Source organism: Melospiza georgiana, chromosome 9, assembly GCF_028018845.1.
Source record: "Melospiza georgiana isolate bMelGeo1 chromosome 9, bMelGeo1.pri, whole genome shotgun sequence".
In the NCBI taxonomy this organism is placed as follows: Eukaryota; Metazoa; Chordata; class Aves; order Passeriformes; family Passerellidae; genus Melospiza; species Melospiza georgiana.
Window position 1 is genome coordinate 5,410,328 of NC_080438.1, and position 24,157 is coordinate 5,434,484.

The 24,157-nt window shown below is 42.3% G+C and overlaps 1 protein-coding gene across 1 annotated transcript in view; it reads left to right on the forward strand.

Annotated features, from left to right (window-relative positions):
* The window catches only part of COP1 (COP1 E3 ubiquitin ligase), a 124,972-nt gene that overhangs the window by 74,186 nt on the left and 26,629 nt on the right, over positions 1-24,157 (forward strand). The window contains exons 16-18 of the mRNA XM_058030602.1: positions 14,400-14,517; positions 19,082-19,206; positions 20,326-20,486. Of these exons, the coding sequence (XP_057886585.1) occupies positions 14,400-14,517; positions 19,082-19,206; positions 20,326-20,486 (404 nt within the window). The remainder of the gene's footprint in view (positions 1-14,399; positions 14,518-19,081; positions 19,207-20,325; positions 20,487-24,157) is intronic.

The window sequence follows — 24,157 nt, forward strand, 5'->3', positions numbered from 1 at the left end:
CAGCAATAGCACTGATGTCCTTAACCCATATATTTTCTAGCAGTGCCGTTTCCCTGCTTTAAAAAGAAAACTAAAGGCTGAAAATGCATCATGCACTTCGCAGCTGGAATGGCCAAGTTGTGCAGTCTGGGTGAGATCAGACTGTCTGCTAACTCCAGTGAGCTCAGTGTAGCTATTGATAGTAGGAATGTTTTATTCCCAGCCTGCTGTAATAGTGTCAGCAGCTTCCACTGACTTTTTATTTCCCATATATTATGCAGAGGTTTTGTAAGAATTCAGAGACCTGAAGTTTCTATGACATTAGGTGCATCATCTCCTCAAACACTGTATTTTTTTCTCTGTAGGACCCACAAATCTAGCAGGTTGAATTGAGGGCTGAGAGAGGTTTCTCAGGGCTGCAGAGATGCAGGACAGAGACTGTCTCCTCTGCAGGAGCTTCACAAAATAAGTGCAAGCAGCAGAGAAACACATATGGACAGGATAGCAGCTGAACAGCTGCAGCATAGTCAGAACTTAAGGTTTTGGTGCATTAGTTTTAGCTTTGGTCAGTCTCTAAAACAGCTTTGCTATGTTGTCACAAACTCTTGTTAGTGTGGGTTCAGATGAAGTGACCACAGCAGGGAAAAAGTGGGGTGGTGCTGATTGATGCTGATCTTACTGCTTAGAGCAGCAGAGTTGGAGGCTGCCTGCATTGGAGATGCCATACTCCCTCCTAAACACCCCAGGTTTTGCTTTTCCATCTCTTCCTTCACTCTACCAATTGCATGGCCAAAACTGAACTGCCTTTTTCTGGATTAGGGTATTCCCTGATCCACTGAGCACCAGTGCCAGCCCCAGACAGGTTTTTGGCAGCCTGTACCAATGCCAGTGTTTGCTAACAAGGGGCAAACCCTCAGTGAACATAAGGTGTGCTCTTAATGCTGAGCTTCTCCTCTCTCACCAGCTCTCTCTCTTCCTTATTCCCTTCCCCACTTTCTGCTTTTCCTTTGAAGGTGATTTTGTCCTTCCCACCACGTTTTCCAGGCTGTTTAAGGATGTTTCCTGTGCACCATCTTTAGCATTGCACAATGGTGTTGTATTCTGATTTTGAATGGTCATAAAACTAATTTAAAGCTAGGGATCAGTAGCAGCATTATGAAGGACTTCTGTTGTTGTGTTAACAACTTTGTTTTCATTTGCAGCTATTTACCCACCCCTTCAGGTCTCTGCAGCACCCTGATGCACTTCCACTTCAGGGTCAAAAGTGGCTTTTTTATCATCATCATTCCATTTTTCTAATATACCTGGTGTCCAAGTGGGGCCACTTTGGAGACTCTCTTGGCCAGTGAAATATTGATTTTTCTGCTGCAGTAACTGGAGCAGTGATTTCTCTTTTCCAAACATCTCCCTGTAGAGTTAGCCTTGTACATTGTCTCAGATCTGGGTGACTTACCTGCCTTGTCACTCAGCTCAGAAGAATGATGGGATATTAATGACCAAGAAGGTATAGTGTGCCTTTTTGGAAGAGAATTAATGTTTTCCAGCTGAGAGCAAGGTCTTACCTTAATAGATTCTCATGGGTGAGCAGTGTATTCTGTTGAAAGCCTGCAATGACTCAGGAAGGATCTATCTGTGTGAATATATGACATGTTTAGGGTGGAGTTAGGGCTTGAGCTATGAGATTACCTTCAGTGTATGAACTGAGCTCAGTGTTTAAAGGCACGGAGAAAGGCTAGGCATTCCTTTCAAACCTGTGAAAAACTTCACAGCAGTGAGTGCTCAGAATTCAACCTTGATGAAAGCAGTAGCATGCAGCAGTTCAGGGCTTGCCCATTACTTGGATAGGGCTTTACCTGCAGTGTGTCTTTTCATTTTGTGGGTAGGTAATAATAAACCTTCCTCTAGTCCATGATCTCTGAGGCTGTTGGCAGGGTAAGTAGGGGACAAGATTTGTGTTTTGGAAGTGCACATTTGTCACCTTTAATTCAAACTCATTCCGGAATTCACTGCAAAGCCTTTGTTTGTTTTGCATGGGAAAGCATTTACAGCACTTCAGTCAGTTAAGGGTTGTTTGTTGGAATCTGTATTTTTGGCCAGTAAGGCTGTGATCATATTTCTGTCCCAAAGTACTTACTTTAGTGGAAGCACTGAGCTTAGTGGGATTTTTTAGGTGAGGGCAAATCTTTGAAGGTTTGACTTACATGCCATCCCTCTTCATGGACCCTGCGATGTAAATGAAGGTGAGATATCAAACTAAGCCCTCTGCTGTCCTTGGTGAAGGACAAAAGGACAAAGGAATGAAGGACAAAGATTGGTGGAGGCAATCTTTCTTGCTCTGGTAGGTGGATCACATTGTACTTCTGCTCAGGACTGACAGTGAGAAGAACTGCACCTATACCATGTTATTTGAACTTAAGATCTTTGTAGTTAAGCTGATTTTTCTGTTCCTGCACATCAGAGATGCTGCCAGATCTGTCAGGTAGTGTCTTCCTGCCTTGCTGCCACTGCTTCCTAGGAAATCACAAAGGGACATGAAACTTCTCATCAGTGTGCAGGATGTGTTGCATGTGCAATTTTCACATAAGCCTTAAGAGTTCAAGAGCTGATAGAACTTTTTTACTTACACAGAAAAAGCAGTATCTGACTTGTCTTGGATAAAGCAATTGCAATGAATAGTGACTAACAATATAGAGACCTACTGGGGAGTTTCCTAACTTTGTCCCAGAGGTCATCACACTTCAGTAACAAGTGAATGAATAAAATGAACTTGAAAAGCTCCATTTGATTCTCTAGAGAAAAGGATAAATCTGTCATTGGCTGAAATGAGTGTGCTAATTGTTTGCTTAAATATTCTTTTCATGAACATTTTGTCTTACAACTGGCACAGAAGTCATTTAGTCAATGTGACGAAATTCAAATTTAAATTGAAATGAGCCTTGGAATTCAGGAACAGATAGCCAACTCCAACATTCATCTTTTTCTCAGAACGCCAAATTGCTCTTGCTGCTAGCTATTGCTGTATCCCTTAAGAGTTTAATGCTTTCCAACCTCTGCAGTTTTACTGGTAGCTCATTCAAAGGAATTGCTCTTTGGAATGACATCCTCTGTAATGGCTTCCTGTGTTTTCTCCTGTTCAGACTGCGTGGATTAACTGTTCCAGGCTTTTATTTGGCTACTGTGCTTCCATACTAACTGGTGAAGATTGTCACATAGCACAGGAAAATCTGTAACCAGTGAGTGCAGTGTGGGCTCTCATCTCAAGGGCATCTTTTCAGTGTCTGAGCATCTAAACATTGCATGAGTCTTTAAGAGTAGAGTTTTGAATGTTTGGGCAAGGTTCATATCAGCCATTTAAATCTCAAGAAAATGACAAAAAATGAGACTGTAGATGCATGTGGAAAACCAGTTACGTTTCACATGACTTGTTTCATTGCCTACTTAGGGTATGTTGCTTCTTTTCCACCTGTGTATCATCACATTCCTGTGCTTGTTTCCCTGTGTACACAACCCACCATACCTTTGGTTTAAGCCTTCTTATCTGGAGCTTGGATTTTAGCAATTGTGACACTTCTATTCCTCTCTTGCACTGGAGTCTGCTGTGAGGTCAGTTTAGGTAATGAATCAGATAATCATCTCCAGCAGCTAGTTAACACTAATATCTCCTCAGGCTAGTGAAGCAAAATGTAGTTCTGGACTAAAATCAGGTTTGACTGATAATTTGGCCAACTCAGGTTCTCAGGAGCCTGCACTTCCCTTTCCTTAGAGCTGCTTTGGCTGCTCTGAAGCCTCTTTGATTCTCTTTTTATGATGTCTGCTAATACAACAGAAACCTGAAAGCTTCATAAATGCACTCTTAAAATCCTAGGGAGGATGTTCCTTTCACATCCATCTTTTGTAATGCCTCAAGGCCTTGTCTACATGATCTTGACCTCTTGGAGTGTGTGCTTCCAGGGAATCTGACTGTGCTGCCCTTTCCCTCCATCACAGCTCTGTGACTTGTGCAACTTTGATTCTTTCAAGAACCAGAGCTGACATGGCTTTGGCATTATGAAGAGTGTTTGTTGTGTACAGTATGTATCTGAATTGAGAGAGATGTGTTCAGCAAGTGCCATGGTATTTTTAGCTTTTATAGATGTACCCAGCACTCCATGTACAAGTATGGCTCCTGTTTCATCTCTTCCAAGGTCTAGTCTATTGAAACAACATGGATTGAAGCACCTTTTACATAGAATGCCTGTTCACATGTTTTAGGTGTCATAAAATTTATTTTGGACATCAGCTTACAGGCACTAGTGCATGTAGAGTTATGCATTTACATAGTCAGTGAGAAAAGCTGTGTTAGGCGCATAACTGAATGTTGCATCTGAACAGTGTAATTATTTTTTCCTCTTTCAGATAGAAAGAATGAATTCTTTCCAAAACTTCAGGTTATTACTGCTATTTCTTCATTAGTTTTGTAGCATTAGTAAATCCTGCTTCTGTGTACTGAATATTTTGTTTCTCCAGCAGTCTGATAGACAACAGCCCTTGAATTGAGCAAAAACCATCTATCCCTTACTCCTGTGAGAAATTGCTATAGCTCTTTAAAACCATAAAGGTCAAAGTTTCAAAAGAGTTCTAGAGAAATCTGTTTTGGTTCCCTCTCCCTTCAGAGCCCTTTTGTCAACTGATTAATATCTAATGTTTTATGTCTCTTCCTTCTCTCCTTAATGTAAGACAAGTTATTTAGGGTGAAGGCTTTATGGGCTGCTGGATCAAAAGCTTTAGACAAGCCAGTAACAAAATGTCCCCAGTGTGTAAAGACCATTATCCATAACCTGGCAAATGTCATCTGTAACTTTGAGCTATAGGGAATCTGTGGAATACAAAGGTTAAAAACCCAGTTGGCAGTTCCCATCAAGGCTGCTGTTCTCTTTATCTGTTCAGCAGAGGGAGATATAGATCTTTAGAGGAATGCTAGTGTTGGTGTCTATTTTTTAAAAAATAGTACAGCTGGTGTGAGTAGGAGATGCAAATCCCTGGCTGAAGCAGGGTATAGTGTTTCCTGCAGAGCTCTGTCAAAATATTTCAAGTGCTGACCTGAAACCCTGTGCTGGGACACCCTTGAGCCTTTCTTTTGTGGAAGGGTCTTATTGTGCTGTTGGTTTTGCCAGAGATTAAACTGACAGACATTCAGTCTAACCTCAGCTCTTTATTTCAGTTTTCATGGAGTGGAGCTTTCTCAGTGTGCCCCTTTTATCATCCATTTTCCTAAACAGAACGCTGTTGGTCATTTTCCTTCTTCTCAAAGCTGTTTTCTTTGTTTGTTTAAATGAAAACCTGTGCTGGATTTGTGTTGAATTCCCTAAATATGATTTTTTTTTTTGAGGGTGGATTTCCATTGGATTCCTTAAATCTAATCTTTGGAGGCTGTTGCCCATCATCTGTATTGCAGTGTAGGAAAATGAGATTAAGTTGTCATCTCCAAATACCCATGTGCCTTGCTCTGCTTTAGAAACTTCCTTTCATCTCCTCACTAACATCATGGGCTCTGTGGCTTCCTCACTTTAAAGGGTTTAGTTGTTTGGGCTTTTTTAAGATTTTGCTACCAGCAAAATGAATCATACAGACCTTGCTTAATCTTGTATAGTCTTTAGAGCACATGGGGGAGGTTTTCACCTGCAGGGAAAATATGTATTGAATGCTTTTCTCAAGTTCAGTCCCTTTTTGGGTGGCCACTGAATGTTTGACACCTGTGAAGATGGGGTGTGCAGGACCTCCCCAGGAGTCTGGTACCACTTGTCTAGACAGAGCTCCGAGAGCAAATATAAATGAAGTACTGCATCCCAAATCATCTTGGACACACACCTGAAATACAAAATAAGGGCATTGTTGCTGTGGACCAGAGCATTGCTTCTAAAAGAGATTGCTGAGATTTCCCCAGGGCTGCAGAAAAAATGGTTATTCAGAGAAAACCTGTTCCTTCACTGCAGAGGAAACTCCAGGTAAAAGGAGGAGAAAAAAGCAAAGGCATCAAATGAGTAATTTTGTCTTAATTATAGAAACAAAGCACTTGCAGTTTCTACTGGAAGAAAAAATTGTGAATACAAAGCCATATCCAGCAAACATTTTAATGTGCCTGTGATAATGACTGTTGGGATAAATTTTTCTTGCTTTATTGGGGCTTTTTTGGAAGGGAAGGTACAAACAGGAAAAATAAAAAAATTAGCTTTTTTTAGCACAGTTAGCTTTACCTGTGCTGCAGAGTTCTGGGGGAAGGTGTTGCAGTGACATGGGTCATGAGTGACATTCTGCTGTCTGCTCCTCACGTGATTTGTCATGCTGCAGGAGAGAAGCAGCACACTGCATTCTTCAGCAGGATGCTCCAGACAGTTTTGTCTGCAAAGGTTCTTTGCTTCAGGCTGTATCAAACCCATTTTTAATCTCTTGCCTTTACAGTAAAGGAAATTGTTTGTACAGAGGGCACAGATGTCAACTTACTGTGTTGATATTATCTAATTCCTTCTTCAGAAAATTCTTGTGCTAATTTTTAGTGCAGGCCTTTGTTCCTGTGAATTCAAGTCCACTTCTCCCTGTCCCTAATGCATTGTCATCTCTTTTCTTTTCCTGAAGCATCTCTTTCTTTTATGTAGTGGAAACTCTCAGTCTTCCCTCCCAGAAGTGGTTTGTGATAGACCAAACCTTGTGCTCATCATATCCCATTCCAGTATTACTCTCTCAATTGAAATAGATCTTTTTATACTGCTTTGTTGGCTGGAAGGCTTCTTCACCATTCTTTGTCAAATGCCCAAATGCTACCCTGCATTTCTGTTGCTGAAATAAAGATCCTTTTTTTCCTCCCTGCTGTCTCTTCTGCCCTGGAAGAGATTTTTTTGGGGGAATTGTCATTCCATGAAACTTCACTTGTCTTGTTGAGTTGAATTATTCCCAAAGATGGAATGTTCAGCTGTCCTATGTCCCCAGTCCTCTCTCCAGAGCAAGACCCACATAAGGATGTTCAAACTCTCCAGCCTGCCTTTCTGCTGTAGGGAAGATTAAATCTGTACCCCAGACTTTCTGAATAAAGCTACCTCAGACACATGAAGATCTGCAAGTACTGTTGTTTGGTATTACAGGCTTGGCAGCAGTTAAAATTGAGCTGTTCTTTTTCACTAGTAAGAAAAAAGAAAAGTGAATTAAAGGAGAGCTAAGGTTGTATGACAGTGCTTCATGCCACCCCCATTGTGTGGGTGTAGATAGACAAAACCTGAAAGATCTGAGAAGCCAGAAACCTGTGCAGCAAAACACAGCCCAAACATTATTGCTGTAGTGCTGAGAGGTGGGCTAATGCCTTGCCTTTCTTATGTCAAGAGCAAATAGCTTAGGCAAGTTTGTATTAAAAAAAAAATCTCCCTAATCCTTTGACATAAGAGCACTTTCAAGACAGCTGAGGGAAGAGTTTATAGAATTGTCTTTGGAAATGCTTAGACTGTGACTGAGTAGGGCTCTTGAACACATTTATTTAACTTGGAAATTGAATCCAACTTTGCAGTTGTCCCATCCTTGACTGGGCAGTTGGAACGGCTGGATTTCAGAGGTCCCTTCCAACCTGCAGTATTCCATGACTTTCAGGGCCCTTGAGCAAAAATGGATTTCTGACAGATATGGCATTCTATATAGGATTAAGTTTCATTTGAGCTTCCTCATAATTAAATTCTAAGTTGTCTTTCAAACAGCCTTTGATATCATTGCCTTGGCAGGGAGGCTCCATTTCCTGGTGCAAAGGTACATAGAAGATCCACTGGGGAAGTTCCACTTTTTTTATTAATGACTTTTCAGTAAGTCTGTAAGTAATTCTGGCGCTAGGTAGATGGCCTTTTGAGATTTCCTCTGGAATTTAAGGAAACGTCTTTTCAAACATTTAATTGGCGGGGTTTGGGCTCTGATGACAGCCTTTCCTCAGGTGTTGTTTACCTGGCCCTTGTTCAGGTTTCTCTAAGGACCAGGGTACCCTCACGTGCCATGTCATCCTCAGTGTACTGTATGGAAGTACAGTGATTTGAGTTTATTTTTAAACCAGGATGTTTTTCCTTTTTATCTCCTTCCTCTTTCTCCTCCCTAACAGAAGAAAGGTTTTTCCCGGTGCAAACTGAGGTCTTTGAGTCTCCTGATCCTGTTTCCATTTTTAGTCCAGTCAAAGACTTTACCTTTGTGGATTCAAGCTTCCTTTTTTAGAGCAAGAAATCACACTGAGCTTGGCCAAAAAAGAGACTTGGTTAACCCAGCTAAAGTTCTGTTGTTCTACCTCTTGTTTATCTCTGTTCAGCAAATACTGATCAGGATGACACATCAGGTAGGGAAATAACAGTGGGTGCTCTTTCCTTTTATCCAGAGACACTCAAAGCAAGCTTTGATTTGAACCACTGTACTCTGGACACTCGAATGCATAAGGATGTAGTTACATTTCCCTGCTAAACAAGTTGCCTAGATACAATTCTCAGAGCCCTGAAAACTGAGTGATCTTGCTTACACTTGGTATACAGAGGAGAAACGAGTGAAAAAAGATCAATTTGTGTAGGTAGATGTTTAAATATATATATAATTGGATTTCAGCTAACCCCTTCAATGTTTGAGTGATAGAAGCTTCCTCCAGGAACTCTGAAATCTTTTCTTTTTTTAGGCAATGGAATAAAACTGAAATTGAAATGTTACAAAGTCATGTCTCTCCTCTTTCACTTGATGAAAAGCATCTTGTGGGCTTGTTTTATACCCTTTTGTTTTGCTGTTCTTTTGGTTTCCCCAGCATAATCTAATTGATGGCAAGCAGAGGTATCTTGCACCAAATTTGCTCTGACTCGTTTGCCTTGTTAAAGAGGTCATTTAAATACACCCCCTCAGACTATAAATGTCTCTCATTGTTACTGCTGATGTACAGAGTTTCACTGGTGAAAACAAGCCAGCCTTGATCCAAGCTTGAAGTACATATGGAGGAAAACAGACAAATGAGGAACATGGGGCAATCATGAGCTGAGGACATGAGTTACTAAATGTAACAAATCAGACCATCATGGTAGAGAAGCACAAGAGCACATTAAAGATTACACTCCAGCCTGAGCTTCTGTTTCAGTAAAAGATCTGTAGGTAGCATGAGATATGCAGGACTGCAGGCTCTAGCCAGAGCATTAATATATGAAATTATTTTGACCTTTAGGTTTGTTATTGAAGATGTATTTTATTTTAAAAAAGTCAAAAATGTGCCTTGATCACAGAATAATTCTACCAGACCACTTAATTCACATCTGGCTGCCTACCTGACAGCTGTGCATTTCAATATGGGCATTTTCTTGTCTGTGACATTTATCTGCTGTGGAACAAGGAGCATCATTATATTCTCAAGTCTGTGAGTGCTGAGAAATCCAAGTAATGTAAAGGACTTCTTTTTTTAATGGATCAATAATCTACATATTGAACAGTTGAGAAATGTGCATTTTTAAATGACTGAAATAAGAAAAATGGGCATTGATTCTCCAGCAATTTAGTTTTCCAGAGGAGAGCCACAGAACCTTTGTATGCAGCTCTTGGGTCTTTCTAGTGGCTGCATCCTTTGAATATAAAACTGTTGCATTGCAGGTAAATTTTTGTTTTGCTGTCCTTGGCTTGATATTCCTTCAAGTAAGTGGTTCTTGGTTGAAAAAAGCCTGGGGGGGGTCTTGTGAATTAGCTGATGCTGATTAATGTTCATGGTGAAAATGGGTGAAACACATGACCTACAAGATGAATGTTACCTGGAGAGTGGGGTTGCTCTGCTCTCTGATTTTGTGTGGGGGGGTGCTCAGTGAAAGACAGAACTGCTGCTGTGTGCCACCCTGTCATAACCCTTGCTGCTCTTTGTGGAGCTGCTGTGCATCCCCGCACAATAAGAGCTTTACAATAGGTAGTGTTGAACCTAAAGCCTGCTGGTAGCAGCAGTTTTGTAAATTTTTTTAACAAGTCTGAATGTGAGGAAAATCACTTTTGGGAAAAACAGACTCTGTCCTTTTCTTTCTTTTGTTTAAACAACTAAAAACCCAAGATCAATTCCATTTTTCTTAATAACTCGGAGATTACCTATGATGCTGCTGGCTCCATTAGCAATTCCCAATTGTCTTATTTTAGAAGTTCTGAAACCTGATTTTCTATGACTATGTAACCAACTCATGAGCTCATTTACTGCATCCCTACCCCTGCAACCAAGCTGAATGTGAGAATTGAGGCTGAGGAGGTGCTGATCCTTTCACCTTGTTCAGCACAAACCCATCCTTCTCTTTTGGCCTTTTCCTGCCAGCTGGAGTCGTGTGAATTTATGAGCAGCTGAGCAGAGAGGGATGCCATCCTTTGCTGACATGGGTTGTATTTACTGAAGAGGTGGCAAGATCTCAAGAGTTTGGAGAAGTCTGAATCCTTGATTAGTTGTCACTTGATGGCTCAAAGGTGAAAGCAGCAGTGTCTTAAGGGAAGTAAGCTGAGAGTAATGGAAAAGTGCTATTTAAAAACTCAGGCTTGTGGTCAGAGACCTCTGCAGCAATGGCAGAGCTCAGCTGTCCTTTTTGCCTTCTGAGATCACTTAAAAATACATGTATAAAAAATAAAACGACTTGCCAGCAAACATTTGAATTCAGAAGGTATAGCAGCAGATTTCTGTCATGCTCAGCTTCTGCAGTGACATTGAACTAGATGAGAATTGTTCTGGAGTGTTTAATTTGTTATGAAATATATACATGTTCTTTCCCTTTATTTCATCAATATTTAAATTAAGCCTGAATGCAGAAGAAAAGGTGAAGCAGGGAGCTGTTGCTGCCCAAGGGCTGGGCAGGCAGGAGGCTTTAACTCTTTAAATGTGAATTCTAAAATGAACTTGTTCTGAGTGAGTTTTCTAGTTGGGGGTATAGATTAGCTGAATTATGATATTAATGTTAATTTTAAGGAGCAAACAGGAAACAAATACCCCTGGTGTTGCTGGTTGGCAGTGGAGCATGGTCTGCCAGGGATGCTGGAGGACCTGATAGGTTCTTGTGGAGTGCAGGAAGTGTTTGATTCCCCTCATTGCCGACTCCATTTACCCCACCTTCATCTGCCTCTTGGGAAAATCTCATTTTCTTAGCCTCCCAGATCACCCTGCCACCTCACCTCTGACCTGCTGGTGTGCCAGAGATGCTGCCCATCCCAGACAATTTCAGCTCATCAAAGTCCACCGGGCAAGGCTTTTGCTGAGATCTCTGGGAGTTGTATTTTTCTCATTTCACTTCACTTTGGGGCTCTCTACTTCCTCAGCAGATGGCATTTTTATCATGTTTTTTGTGAAGTCCATATGGCCTACAAGAGAGAGTATCTCTTTAATTGTAAAACATGACCACCTGTTCAGATTTTAATGAGTGCACTGAGCATTCATCTTCATGTATCTACTTAAAAATAGCTGCTTCAATTGAATTTAAAAAAAAACAAACAAAAAACTAAAACCCATTTGGGTGCCAACACTTTGTCTGGTGAAATAATCAATTAATAATTAAGTGGCTAATTTTGGAGCCCAGTGGCCTTGCTGGTTGCCTCAGACCTGTTGTGATGAGAGCAGACAGTGATTGATTGCCCTGCTGATGCCCAGAGGCACAGCCGTGCTGGGGCCAGATGCTGCCAGGCTTTGAGCTGTTTACTGGGATGTTTGGAAGGTGAATGCAACTTCATGCTTCTCTTCTGCAAATAGACTTGTCTGCCCTGCTACAGCTCTCTCCTCTCTGCATTGCTCCAGCTGCTCACATGCAGGTATCCCTTTCCCTGCTATTTCCTTGAAGGATGAAATCTGTGCTCAAAAAGGTGCCCTAATGATGGGCCAGTGTTGAAACTGTAAGCAAAAATAGACTTGAAAGGCTTATCCACTAACTGATTCCTAATAAAAAACCCTGCTAGAATAATTCTGCTCATTAAAATAGCAATTGCCAGTTAACTGTTTCACAGCTCCCACAGGTCTGCTGCATAAATGAAAAACTGTGGAGTTTCTTGGCTCCAGCTTTCAGGGAAGTAGAAGGGACCAAGATGCCCAGATCTTGTTACAGTATTAATGCTTAATTCAGAGTCCCTTAGAAAATTAACCCATTGTGCAATTAGCCTGTTGCAACATCATGTTGCTGTACAGCTAATTAAAATACCCAAATGATAGGAGCACACTGAGATTTGGTTGGTTGGAGGTTTAGTATTTCAGAGATGAAAGACACAGGAGCTGTTTGAAAGAGTGCTTGGGGCAAAGCATCTTCAGTGCTGATAGTAAGGGGTGCAGGAGCTGCTGGGTTTCAACATAAGAGTAATTTGGCAGTGTAAGTGGTGGAGAAAACTTGGTGTGGCTGCTTGGAGCATCTGCTTTACACCTTGAGAAGGAAGGGAGCCAGAAATCCTTACCCAGAGAGACCTCTGAGGTGCTCATCTGCAGACAGTAAAGTGCTGGAAGCAGTGAGAGGGGAAGGTGATTTGCCTGCCCACCTTATTTTATTGAAGGTGTTTCTGACCCAGTCCCCACTCCATGACCCCCAATTAGCTCCTTAATCTGGGGGAGGAGCTCCCCTTGCTGCTCTGGTGATTGATGTAAACCTGGTTATCCCTCAAACCACATGGGATTTTGAGACAGCAGCTCTCTCAGTTGTGCAGAGGACAACACCCAGCTTTGAAATGCTGTGCAAATACAAAAATAGCTGTAGCTATTGGCTTTTAATTAATTTCTATGTAGTCTTTGTGATCAGCTTCTACCAGTGGGACATTATTTCAGTGGAGGAGGGTCAGAGCAGATTTCAGCAATGTCTGGGTATCACAGCTTTCTCAGAGAGATGTCCAGCTTGGTTTCCATGTATGTGGCCTTCCCTCCCTGTTCTTCATGACTAGCAAGGGGTAATTAAATGAAATTCAACATTAAAGGCTGAAAGTTGGGAAGGAAGAAGCTTATTAACCTTCTTGAGCTGGAAGGAGCACTGTGGGGGTGTTTGGGGCTTGGGTTTCATGAGGTTTCTCTTCTTGTTTTTCTGGTTTCTTGGGAATTGATATTTGGCTGTGTAGAAAAGCAAACGTATCACTAATTCTGCTGTGATCCCTTTCATATGGTTGTGGCACTAGGGCACATCTGTGAATTAAATCTTAAAATGAACTGGAATTTAGTCTGTTCCCTCATTAGCAGAAATGCTAATTCTTTCTTGATTGGTAATAAAGTCAGAGCAGAGAAGCAAAAGGCAAAGGTAGGAAGGTTATCCATCCAGAAGCAAGCATGACAAATTTAATCCTGTTTTTCCACAGTCCAGTTTAAGTAGCAGACTCTGAGTTTTTACCCTTGAATTCTTCAACAATTTTCAAAGAGGGGACAGCTTGAGGAAGGAAAAGGAGGAGGCTGGGAATTGGAAAAGGCAATTGGAGTGGCTGGGCAGGGAGCTGAGAAGGCAGGCAGGAGAGGTGAGAGTCCTTTTAGCTGCTGCCTTGAACAGGGTCATGGAGTTTGCAGCACACATGTACAGGCACACACATGTGAATGCACCTTCTTCCCTTCCTGACCCTTTGAAAGGGAGCATGGCCCCTTGTCGAATGAATTTTGGGGCTGTTTGAAGAATCCTCTTTTGCTGTAGCACAGACTGTTTATCCTAGACAGGGCTTGAAGTGAGATGTGGAAACTGCAGGCAGGATTTTTATTGTGATCATTCCAAGTCCTGTGCATCCTTCCCAAATGATTAAATGTGGAGGTGCTTGAGGGTCCTCAGGACAAGGGAAGAGATGAGAATCTTGACTCCATGTTTCAAAAGGCTGACATTATTATATAACAATATATGATATGAACATTATATGTTATATTAAAATTATGTGGTATTATATTATATGAAAATTATGCTAGATTATATGGAAAATTATGTGAAAATTATATTACATTCTATTATATGAAAATTATATATTATATGAACATCATATTATGTGAAAGTTATATTATATGAAAGTTACATTATACTATACCAAGTTACATTATACTGTAGTTACATTATATTCTATGAAAGTTATATTCTAAAACTATACTAAAAGAATAGAAAAAAGGATTTCATCAGAAGGCTAGAAAAGAATGAATAATAAAATCTCGTGACAGACTCAAGAGAATCTGACACAGCTGGCTGTGATTGGCCATTAATTAAAAACAATTCACATGCAACCAATCCAAGATGCACCTGTTGATAAACCATCTCCAGACCACGTTCCACAGCCATCAGATAATTATTGTTTACATTTCTTTCTGAGGCTTCTTAGCTTCTCAGGAGAAAAAGTAATTGAATAATTAAAATTAATTTAATAATCAAAAGTATTACATTTATTTAATAAATAAATCTAGCTAAAGGATTTTCATAAAACATGTCAGTGACAAAATGTAAATTCCTTTCTTTCCTGGTGTGCAGATCACTGTGTTCACTACTACGACCTCCGCAACACTAAGCAGCCCATCATGGTGTTCAAGGGGCACCGCAAGGCCGTCTCCTACGCAAAGTTCGTCAGCGGCGAAGAAATCGTCTCTGCGTAAGTGTTGCCTCTTAGGTAGTGTTGGAATATTTCCTAATATAGCCAGATGGGACATGCCTGCGCTTGTCTGGCCCTTGCTGCTTGACCAAATAGCACCAACTGTGGTGTTTTCACCCCACAGACACTTTTGGCTGGCTAGGTGCTGCAGCTGGGCTAGTGGGGACAAGTCCAGGCCTGCAGGAGCTCTGGTGGCTGTGGGATGGAGCTTTCCACTCATAACTGGTCTGCCCCTTGGGTTTACCTCTGGTGGAGAAGCTTTAGAGTGATGGTGAAGGAAAGGAGTCGGTTCTGATGGAGGGTTTTAATCCAGAGGTTTATTCTGGCTCACAGGCCTCTGAATGGAGCAACTACTCCAACAGAACTCTCAACCGTGTGGTTTGCTCACCCTTTTACCCAGGGGAGAAGGGGAGGGAAGGGGTAGGAAGCCATCAACCAGGTCTCAAGGGACAGAGGACACCTGGATGGCCCAATGTCCCCCCAGGGGTAGAGAGCATCCTGTGAATTCTGCCAATCACTCGACGCCCTTCTGGAATTCCAGGATTGACAGACAGTGCTGGGAGGGGGAAGGAGAGGTGACTGATACACCTGGGAGGGAATTATCATGGGAGGAACTGGGTTTCGGAGGTAAATCCTGAAATCACAATGCAACAATGTGGGCTAAAAACTGTGCAGTCCTCACTTCTCTGTGCTCTTCAGAGCTGCTGAGCAAGTTCACCTGTGTGGGTGGCTGCTCTCACAGGCTGCTGTGCTTTTGGGAGGCAGATCGTTGCTTTCCTCCAAGTCAAAAATAGAATTTCATTTGTGGTGTCACTTGGCTGTGCTCTGTCTTGTGGAGCTGAAATGCTTAAGAGGAATATGAAGACAACTAGATGTGGCTCCTGTGCCCAAGTGCTTACTTTGGGAAGCTGCAGGTGGACTTTGCAGGCAGACTGAGTTTTTACCCTTGAGTTCTTCAACAGTTTTCAAAGAGGGGACAGCTTGAGGAAGTAAAAGAAGGAGGCTGGGAGTTGGAAATGGCAATTGGAGTGGCTGGGCAGGCAGTGTGTGTGCACTGAGGATGCTCTTGACCAGAGCTCTGTGATGGAGAAAGCTGCTGGCAGAGCCCCGGGGATAATAACCTGCAGTAGAACACAACTGATGAGTGACAGAAGAGATCAAATAGTACTGCTATGTATATGGTCTGAAGAGGAGGTTTAGCCACAGCCTGAAAGCAGCTCAAGTAGGACTGACTGTTTGATCTGTTCTCTGGTAATTTATTATCTGCTCTGTGAAGGCCCCTTTTGGGCTTATATTTGGGTTAGAAAGTGGACAAAGAGAAGCTGTGTTTTGTGACTAATAGCATGCAGCTCTTCAGCCAGGGCAGACCATAAGATCTGCTGTGGAGGCCCTGAGGAACAATATTCTCCAGCTTCTGTTCAGTTACATGGCCAGATGTGTCTGCTCCAAAGCCAGATGTGGCTGCCTCCCTTCTGAATGCATTTTCAGTCACGTGGGATTGAATGAATTAATTTTCACTAGGTCACCTAGTGAAAATTGGCAGTGGCTGGCTGCAAACCAGAGGTGAACCCTCTTACCTGATGGGGAAGGTGAGGGGCTGCAGGGGAATCTTGGATCCAGACACATTCATGTCTAACCCCTGAGGGCAGCAGGGCTGGATCACAGGAGCAGCTCTAGCTGCCTTGTGCTGAGCCAGTGGTTATCCAGCTTGGTTCTGTCCCATGTTTTTACCCAGTGAAATACAGCATTTTAAGGTGTTTTCAGGCTGCAAGAGAGTTACTGTGAGCTGAGCCGCATAATGGAGGATTCCCTGGTGGCTTTTGGTACTGTTTAGATTTAATCAGCTTCTCTCTTCTTACTTCCATTAACATTATAACTCTATATAAGGCTGCAAATTCATATCTGGAACACAGAGAAAATTAAATTTAATGCTTTGAACCGAATCTCTGTTAGACAAAGTGTTTAATAGAAACAGGAGGAGGCTGGGAATGTTTTACAGCAATAATCAAGTGGAGCATCATTTATGGGATATTTTAGGACAGAATGGCCCTGTTCTGTTTGGGCCAGCATTGTGAGAAAGCATCTCCCAAAGTTCTGAGAGGAGTTATTGATTGAGCTGTTAGAGCTGTCAGACTTGGACAGGCAGCAGCAGGGTGAGGGGACTGACTGAAGGGTCCACCTGCCTTCTGGTGTGTGAACAGGGAGAAATGTCAGAGCAAATTATTTTTCCTGCCTTTCCTTTTGCAGACTGGGTAGAGGCAACAGCAGTGTAGTGATTCTCAAAAATCAAGCACTGATTTAAGAAAAAAATTATATATATATTCAGATTCTCTAAATTTCTAGCTAAAGCTGTTTTATGGATTGCATTGATTTTCTTTGCCTTGTAGAGATAGGTTTTGACCTCAGGGGTGTTCAGAACTGCCTGGTATTTAGCACAACACATTGATTACAGTGCTGATTTACAGAGAGACAGATTTAACAGAGCAGCACATCCAAGATGTTGTTTTGGAGAGGATATGAAACCAGAAGAGCAGTGTAACACCACCAGGATCAATGGCCTTTGTCTCTCCTTGCAGTTCAAGGGTGGATAGCTTTCTTCTTTCGTGGCTTGCTTATCCTAAACAATATAAACATGGCTAGAGCTTGATGGGAGTTCATAAACAGTTAAAACTCCCCATTAGTAATAGACTTAAGTGTTTTTATTTTAATGAAGACACTTAGTAGGTATGCAAGTGAAATATAAAGGTGAAGTGCCTGTGTATCTGAGGTCTTCTTGAGGGGAAGCTAAGAGCAGCAGCTGTCACAGGAATCTGACACCTTGTGGACAGGGATTAGTCTTTTGCTGGTTTTTTTTTTCCTTCCTGCAGGAAAGTTTAGTGTCCAGGCAACTCTGAAGCTTTTAAAAGCAGCATTTTAAAAATACACCTGTACTAATAGCACAGAAAGTACCTGCCTGTACTTGTGGGCCAAAAAAAAAGCAGGAGTATATACTCCTTTTTACCTTCTGTGAGCTGTTCCTATGAGAGTAAGGACAAGGGAAGGGAGAATGAGCAGCAGTACAGGGCAGGCACAGATGTGGAACAAGCACCAGGCAGAGAAGCTGAATGCTCTGTGTTGGGCCTCCCATCTCATCCTGGGGTTAGGAATGCATTCCTGTTTAAGTCACGGTGTTACAGATAAAATTCATACCTTCTTTCTGATCTGACCTCATCCTAACTAATAATACTGCCTAACAAATCTTGCTGCAGCTCCCTTATCGCTCCTTTGTCATTCCAGCTGTCATTGAGGACTGAGATAAGCTTTTTTGCAGGATAGCACAAGGTGCAGCTCTCCTCTTTTGTGCTATATTTTTAGGTAAATGGGACGTTGGTGCAGGGCTCATGTCTTACGTCATTGGTAATATTTGATGGATGTTGTGTGATTTGAGTTTTTCCTTTCAACTCTAAATATTCAGGGAGCAGCAAGGTTGGTGACATGGCCTGCTTCCCCTCCCTCCCAGCCAGGGGGCTGACAGGTCCTGCTCCCAATCCTGGGGATCAGAACAGCACTATCCCTTTCTTTAAAATGGCTTCATGGGGCTTCAGTTCCACCTTATCACCTTTGTTCCCCAGTTGTGTATCTCAGTGAGTGCCAGAACACCAGAGCCATGTAAGCTGGGATTGCTAGGAAATAATGCCAGTGAAGTGAGAGATTATCTTCATGTCTCTTCAGCTTTGGAGGAAGAAATTAATCCTGTATCTCCTGGAAATGTTGGATCTTCCTATTTGAGATCTGCCAGGCAGCAGATTAGTAACCCCAAAGGCAAAATGTTTTCTCACAGTAAACAGAAAAACGTTTTGAAGGCAGGTATATTTGCATTTTGGGGAATCATGGGAAACAATGATTGTGATTCAATCCAAACATGTTTTCTATATTTTGAATAGTAATATTGAACTTTCCCTGACAAGGTGAAAAAGGTAGAAGCTTGAGTTCTGTATCTGTGCAGTCTTGATTACACATGAGAAAAACAGATTTAATTTTAACAGCAGCTCTGAGCCCCCATGGGTTTTTCTGTGCTGCTGTTTGGTATTGGGCAGGAGGAGGAGGAGAATGTGCTTCAGGGCACTGGGGAGTGAGGAGACTGCTCCTACTCAAGCCCTGGAAAGACATGAATGAGAGTTGCAGCTGGCACAGAGAAGGGAACAGATTTTATCCGTGCTATAAAGGTTTAAAATATAAATAACTTTGGTGTGTCTTGGATCTGTGAGGATCTGGAGGAGGCAGTGATAGCCCAGAGGCCGTGCAGTTCAGAGGAGGGCTCTGCAATTGATAGGAGAAAGGAAGAGTAATACTTCAGGGAAGTTTTTATTCAAACGTGTAATGTGTTTTGACAGGCTTTTAAAATAAGGTGATATCTTTCTGAGCTCAAGCTGAGCTGCAGATGATTGAAAGTGGGATAAATCTCCTGTTGTGCACTAAGGCTTCCTACATTTACATTGTCATTGGAGTGTTGAGGAGCAGGGTGGCCAGGGAGGAAGGAGTTCCTGCCATATGGCAGCAGGGTAAATTTAAGTGTTGTTTTCAGGTCAACAGACAGTCAGCTGAAGCTGTGGAACGTAGGGAAGCCTCACTGCCTGCGCTCCTTCAAGGGTCACATCAACGAGAAGAACTTTGTGGGGCTGGCGTCCAACGGAGACTACATTGCCTGTGGTGAGTAGAGCAGCCACCCTGGTGTGCTGACAGGGCTCCTCAGAGCTGGGGCCTCACTAGTAGCAAAGCACACCACCACTTGTGCTATTTTCTGAATTTCCACACTCCTTCCCCTCCCAGGGAATGGCAGTGGCAGTCCTGACCTAAGGGGCTCTGTAGATGGCTTTCTTCTGTCGCAGATGAGTTGTTTGTGCATGATGATTCAGGCTTGCTGTCATCAAAATGAACTACTAATGTCAGTGCTGCTGATATAATTTATCTATTTCAAGATCAACAATTGGCACATCTTTATGCACCACCAGTAGCCTGGACCACGCGAGGATCCAGTAGTTGTCACTTAGTGTGGCATTCTGCATGGTGAAGAGAAGAGTGCCCACATTGCAAACAGCTCCTTAGAAGGCTGAATCATTAGCTACCCCTTTGGCTGTTCTGTCCTTTCACTGCTTAAAATCTGTAAAGCTCTGTAAATCCACAGCTCTTGCTGGGAAGGCAGTGACAGGCTGATAGCTGTGGGATGAGCAGGACAGCTGTGCCAGCACTGAAGGGAGGACCTTAGCTCGTGTGTTCCCTGATTGCTGTGCAGCTTGCAAGGCAGAAATTGGGATGGATTTCTAAATAAAGCCTGTACAGTCTGCTCTTCCTTGCTTAAGCCTCCACAGACCAAGTTGTCATACTTGATTATGGCAGGCAAAACTTTGATAGTGCTACCTGCCTTTGAGCTGTGGCTCTGAGCAGGCTGGATGTAGCAGTGATTCATGTGGTGGTGCAGATACTCTGCCCAAAATGCTTTGCCTTGAGGAGTTTGTGGAGGGTTCTTGGAATCCTGGGTGTTTTGCAGGTGTGCTGCATGCTGCAGTTGTCTTGTAATAAAAACATGTCCTGTTATTAAGTGTGATGGAAGTTTGCTGTAGAGCACTTCCAGCAGCCAGGGCACCATGACCACGATGACAACTGCAAGGAAATGTCTGGGCTTGTTTTAAGCAATGAAAGAGCTAAGAACCCTTATTTCTGCTTGTTTTAAGCAGTGAAAGAACTAAGAACCTCTTAAGAGCTAAGAACCCTTATTTCTGTTTGTTTTTACAAAATCTGATCCTGTATTCTTGTATTTTTTATTTCTAGGAAGTGAAAATAATTCCCTTTACTTATACTATAAGGGCCTCTCAAAGACACTGCTGACATTCAAGTTTGATACAGTCAAAAGTGTCCTGGACAAGGACCGGAAAGAAGACGACACAAATGAGTTTGTGAGCGCTGTGTGCTGGAGGGCACTTCCAGATGGGGTAAGCTTTCTGCTCTGGTGAAGAAGGAATGCCTCCTGCTTTCTCACAAAATAGCCTTGCTGAGGGTTTGACTGTGCTTGGGATTTTCCTATTCATGAAAAGTAAGGAAAAGTAAGGGTACTTGCAGGTCATTGTGAGAACCTTGATGATTTGCAGGGTAACTGAAATGCTGGGGGAGAAGAGATTGCTGTGATGTTAACTCTTCCACATGGGTGTTTGAATTCCTCTGTATGCTATCTAAAATCCCAAAAGCAGCATTGTATTTCTGGCATCTGATGTTTTTTGTGGGTGCATTAGTGGGGGTTTTGTTGAAGATACTCATTGTGAAGCCTTGTCTCAATGTTGCTGTGCCTGTCTGGGTTTGCTCATTGGAACACAGCCTTTGTGTTTAGATGAGTAGATATGTAAAGTGCCTGTTCCAATGGCACTGAATTCACATCCCTAGCATGTGTACTAATGTGGCAGGCAGACCTGATGCAGCTTTTGTGAGTGTGGCCTTTCAGAATGCTGTTTTTGAATTCAGGGTGCTCTTGAAAACCTTGCATTAAAAATATGGAGCAAGTAACTCTTGTGTGTACAAGATTTGCAGATCAGATACTTGAAGGGGCCTGTTGGGAGGGGGCAAAATGGAGTTGATCTTAAATGCACTCTTCCAAGTAGATGAAGTGAAATGTTGCATAATTGCTGTCCTGAGATGTCCTATTCACAAAGACAATGTCTACCAATCTGCTTTCTGCATGTGTAGACACTACCCCGACAACTGTGACCTAAACTCACTTCAGATGAACACTTCTGAGTCAAAATCAAAATAAACCCGTGTCTGGAACTGCTCTTTGTGTTTAAAAGTAAGAAGTGGGCTGCTGTGGTTTGAACAGCATGCCAGTTGGTGATGTAGGATCACCAGCTTTTTCTGGCTGGGCATTTTGTAGGGTTTGGTATACACGTCTCAGGTGAAGAGTGGCTGTTGTAGGTTTGGTAATTTGTCTTTCTGCGGGATAAAAACATGCTGTGGGAACCTGTGTTTCCAGAAATGCCCTTCCTTGAGCTGCCTTGACTTCAGTGCTTGGATTGTCTTGCCCATTGCTCGTCTGGGCATCTCTTCTACAGGAAGAAGCAGAGATGTCTCACCCGTGGGGTTGTGTCTGTTGCTGTCCACTCCTCAGCAGTCTCTTCTCTGATAAATGTGCTCTGATAGACCTTCTGCTTAAGTGGCTGAGAAACTTCTAAGCTGTCACCAAGGGCTGTGAAACAATTCTTCATAATCAGGATGAAAAATACCATACAAAAATGTAACAGTTAAATCAGGGCCGTCAAGATCACACCAAATAATGTTCAGGCTTCACTCCATTAAGCAGCATTCAGAATCCATTGCTGTTCTGGTCTTTTTTTTTCTCTAGCATTCATCTGCTTTTCCCTGGGCTGCTTCTAAATGAACCTGTTTCTCCTGTGGCAGCCACACTACCTGGCTCTAGCTTTTAAAGAGAGCAGCAAAAAGCTGCCTGCAGGTGATTTTTGCCTCTGCCTGTGGTACATACAAAGCAAGCAGCCTCACTTGCTTCTGCCAAGAGGCCTCAGTGTTTACTTGCACCATCTTTTCACTGATCCAGCTGCACATTCCTCTTCTCTTCTACTGCTGCAGCAATCCTCTCTGACCTAATTGAGACTTTGCTCATGTGCTTAGGAAATTAAATTACTGCACAGCCAAAGTTCACTTATGTCCACGAAGTCTTACTCAAATGATGAAACTCTCCTATTCTTCATTTTGATAAAGTTTCTTCAATTTGTCACGGTTTTGTTTTTGTTTTTTTTTTTAAAAAAAGCTTTGCATATACAGGCTTCCCTAAAAGCTGATTTTTGGGGGTTTTTTCCTGGGCTGAAGCAGAGAAGGCCTGTGCCTCAAAATGCTGTCAGCATCTGTAGGATTTGGGGAACCCACAGCCTATTTTCAGCTTAATTACAATTTTGATCCTGGGTGAGCCACTCTGCCTTAGTTTCCTAATTATAAGAGTTAGCACACATACCTCTCAGTGCTGACTGTGATCCCACCTGCTCTGCTGCAGGACTCTGTGTGTGCAAGCAGCTCCAGACCAGCAGCCATGCAGAGCCCCAGCACAGCCCCAGATCCACAGGCAGCACAGTAAGCAAGTTTTACCATGCTGTGGGCACACTCTGCTCCATTTCTTGCTGGGCTGGTTGGAAGCATCTTGCTCATCTCCATGCTGTGGTCACAGGGCAGCATCTTCAGTTTATTGCTGAGGGTGGGAGATGCCAGCACAGCCTCTCCCCAGTGAAGCTGACTCTCAGTTTCCATCCAGTGTTGCTGTCAAGGATTGTTCTTTAATTAACCTTTTGAGATGAGATGAGTAAGTTTCAGATCTGTCAGTTATCTTGGGAAGCATGAGTATATGTACTCCTTCACTTCATGCACTTAAGTGCAGAATCTCAGATCCTAATTAAAACTTAACCAAAACTTTCAGATTAAATGTCATTGATTCTTTCTTTAAATCTATTTTTATGTAATTCAGGCTTTTACATTCTCCTGAGCCTAAGTCAAGCTGTGCTAGTGGCCCTTGCCAGAACCCATCTTTTTATTCTTTTCCCTTCTGCATTGATTTTGCTTTACTTACAAAGATGCAGAGGCCTTTTTTATTGGAGCTGTCACCTTTCTGACTCAGAGGTCCAGCAGCACCTTCTTTTTACCTATATCAAAGCCATAATGAGGAAGAAAAATTATTCTCCCTGAGTGCTTATTAGCATCTTGCACCAGGTTTATTCACTTTACAATTTATAAAAGTGTTTAGAAATAAGCACTAGCTTGTAGGCTACTTGTTCTTTTAGATTCTTTGGAAAAAAACAGGCAAATGAAAAGCCTCCCAGCAGGCTGACCATGAAGCAAACCTGATTCTTGCACTGCTGTGTTTTGGACAAAGGCAAGTAGGCTGTTGGATATTTTTAAAACAGCACCAACTTATTGTTTGTGGGGAAAAACATTTCTCCCTTCTTGTTTTATGCTAAAAGTCAATCAATATTTAAAAGAAGAGAAAGCTTCAGGATTCTTTTGGCTAAGTGATTTAATAAACATGATTTAGACATGGAGATGCTTTTCAGAGCATTCCCTGGACTAAATCCTTTAATTTCCCAAGTCAAGGATTTTATAATATACCCTTGCTGTCCATTTTAACCAGCTTGATTTGAATCAAGAATCTAGTCTTGAGATTGAAAACAACAGTCTTCTGTTTTAGTAGCATGTAAACAGGGATGCTCTTGAATACAGGGAGACTCTTGCATAGGGAAAGAAAATTACAGTAGTGGTGGTAGCTCAGTGCATTTAAACAGGTAGAGATGTCATCTCTCTTAGAAGGCTCACTGCAATTACATCTGGGTATGTGGATCATAGCTGGAGGAGATTGGTTTGTGCTTTGCTGTCCCTTATGTGTCCTACAGGATGTTTTCTCCTTCCCCAAAGGGGACACTGGTTGTTTACACCCTCTTGTAGAGTTTATGTACCTCAAACATGCTGTGTTAAATGATTGCACCTAAAGTAGCCCTTTTCCCAGGCATGGTTAGTGTTTCTCAGAAAGCAGCTGTTGAAAGAGAAACCAAGGCTGAACCTGCTCCCAGGGCAGCAAAAAGGTATTACAGCTGAACACAGAAGCAATTTGATTATGTAG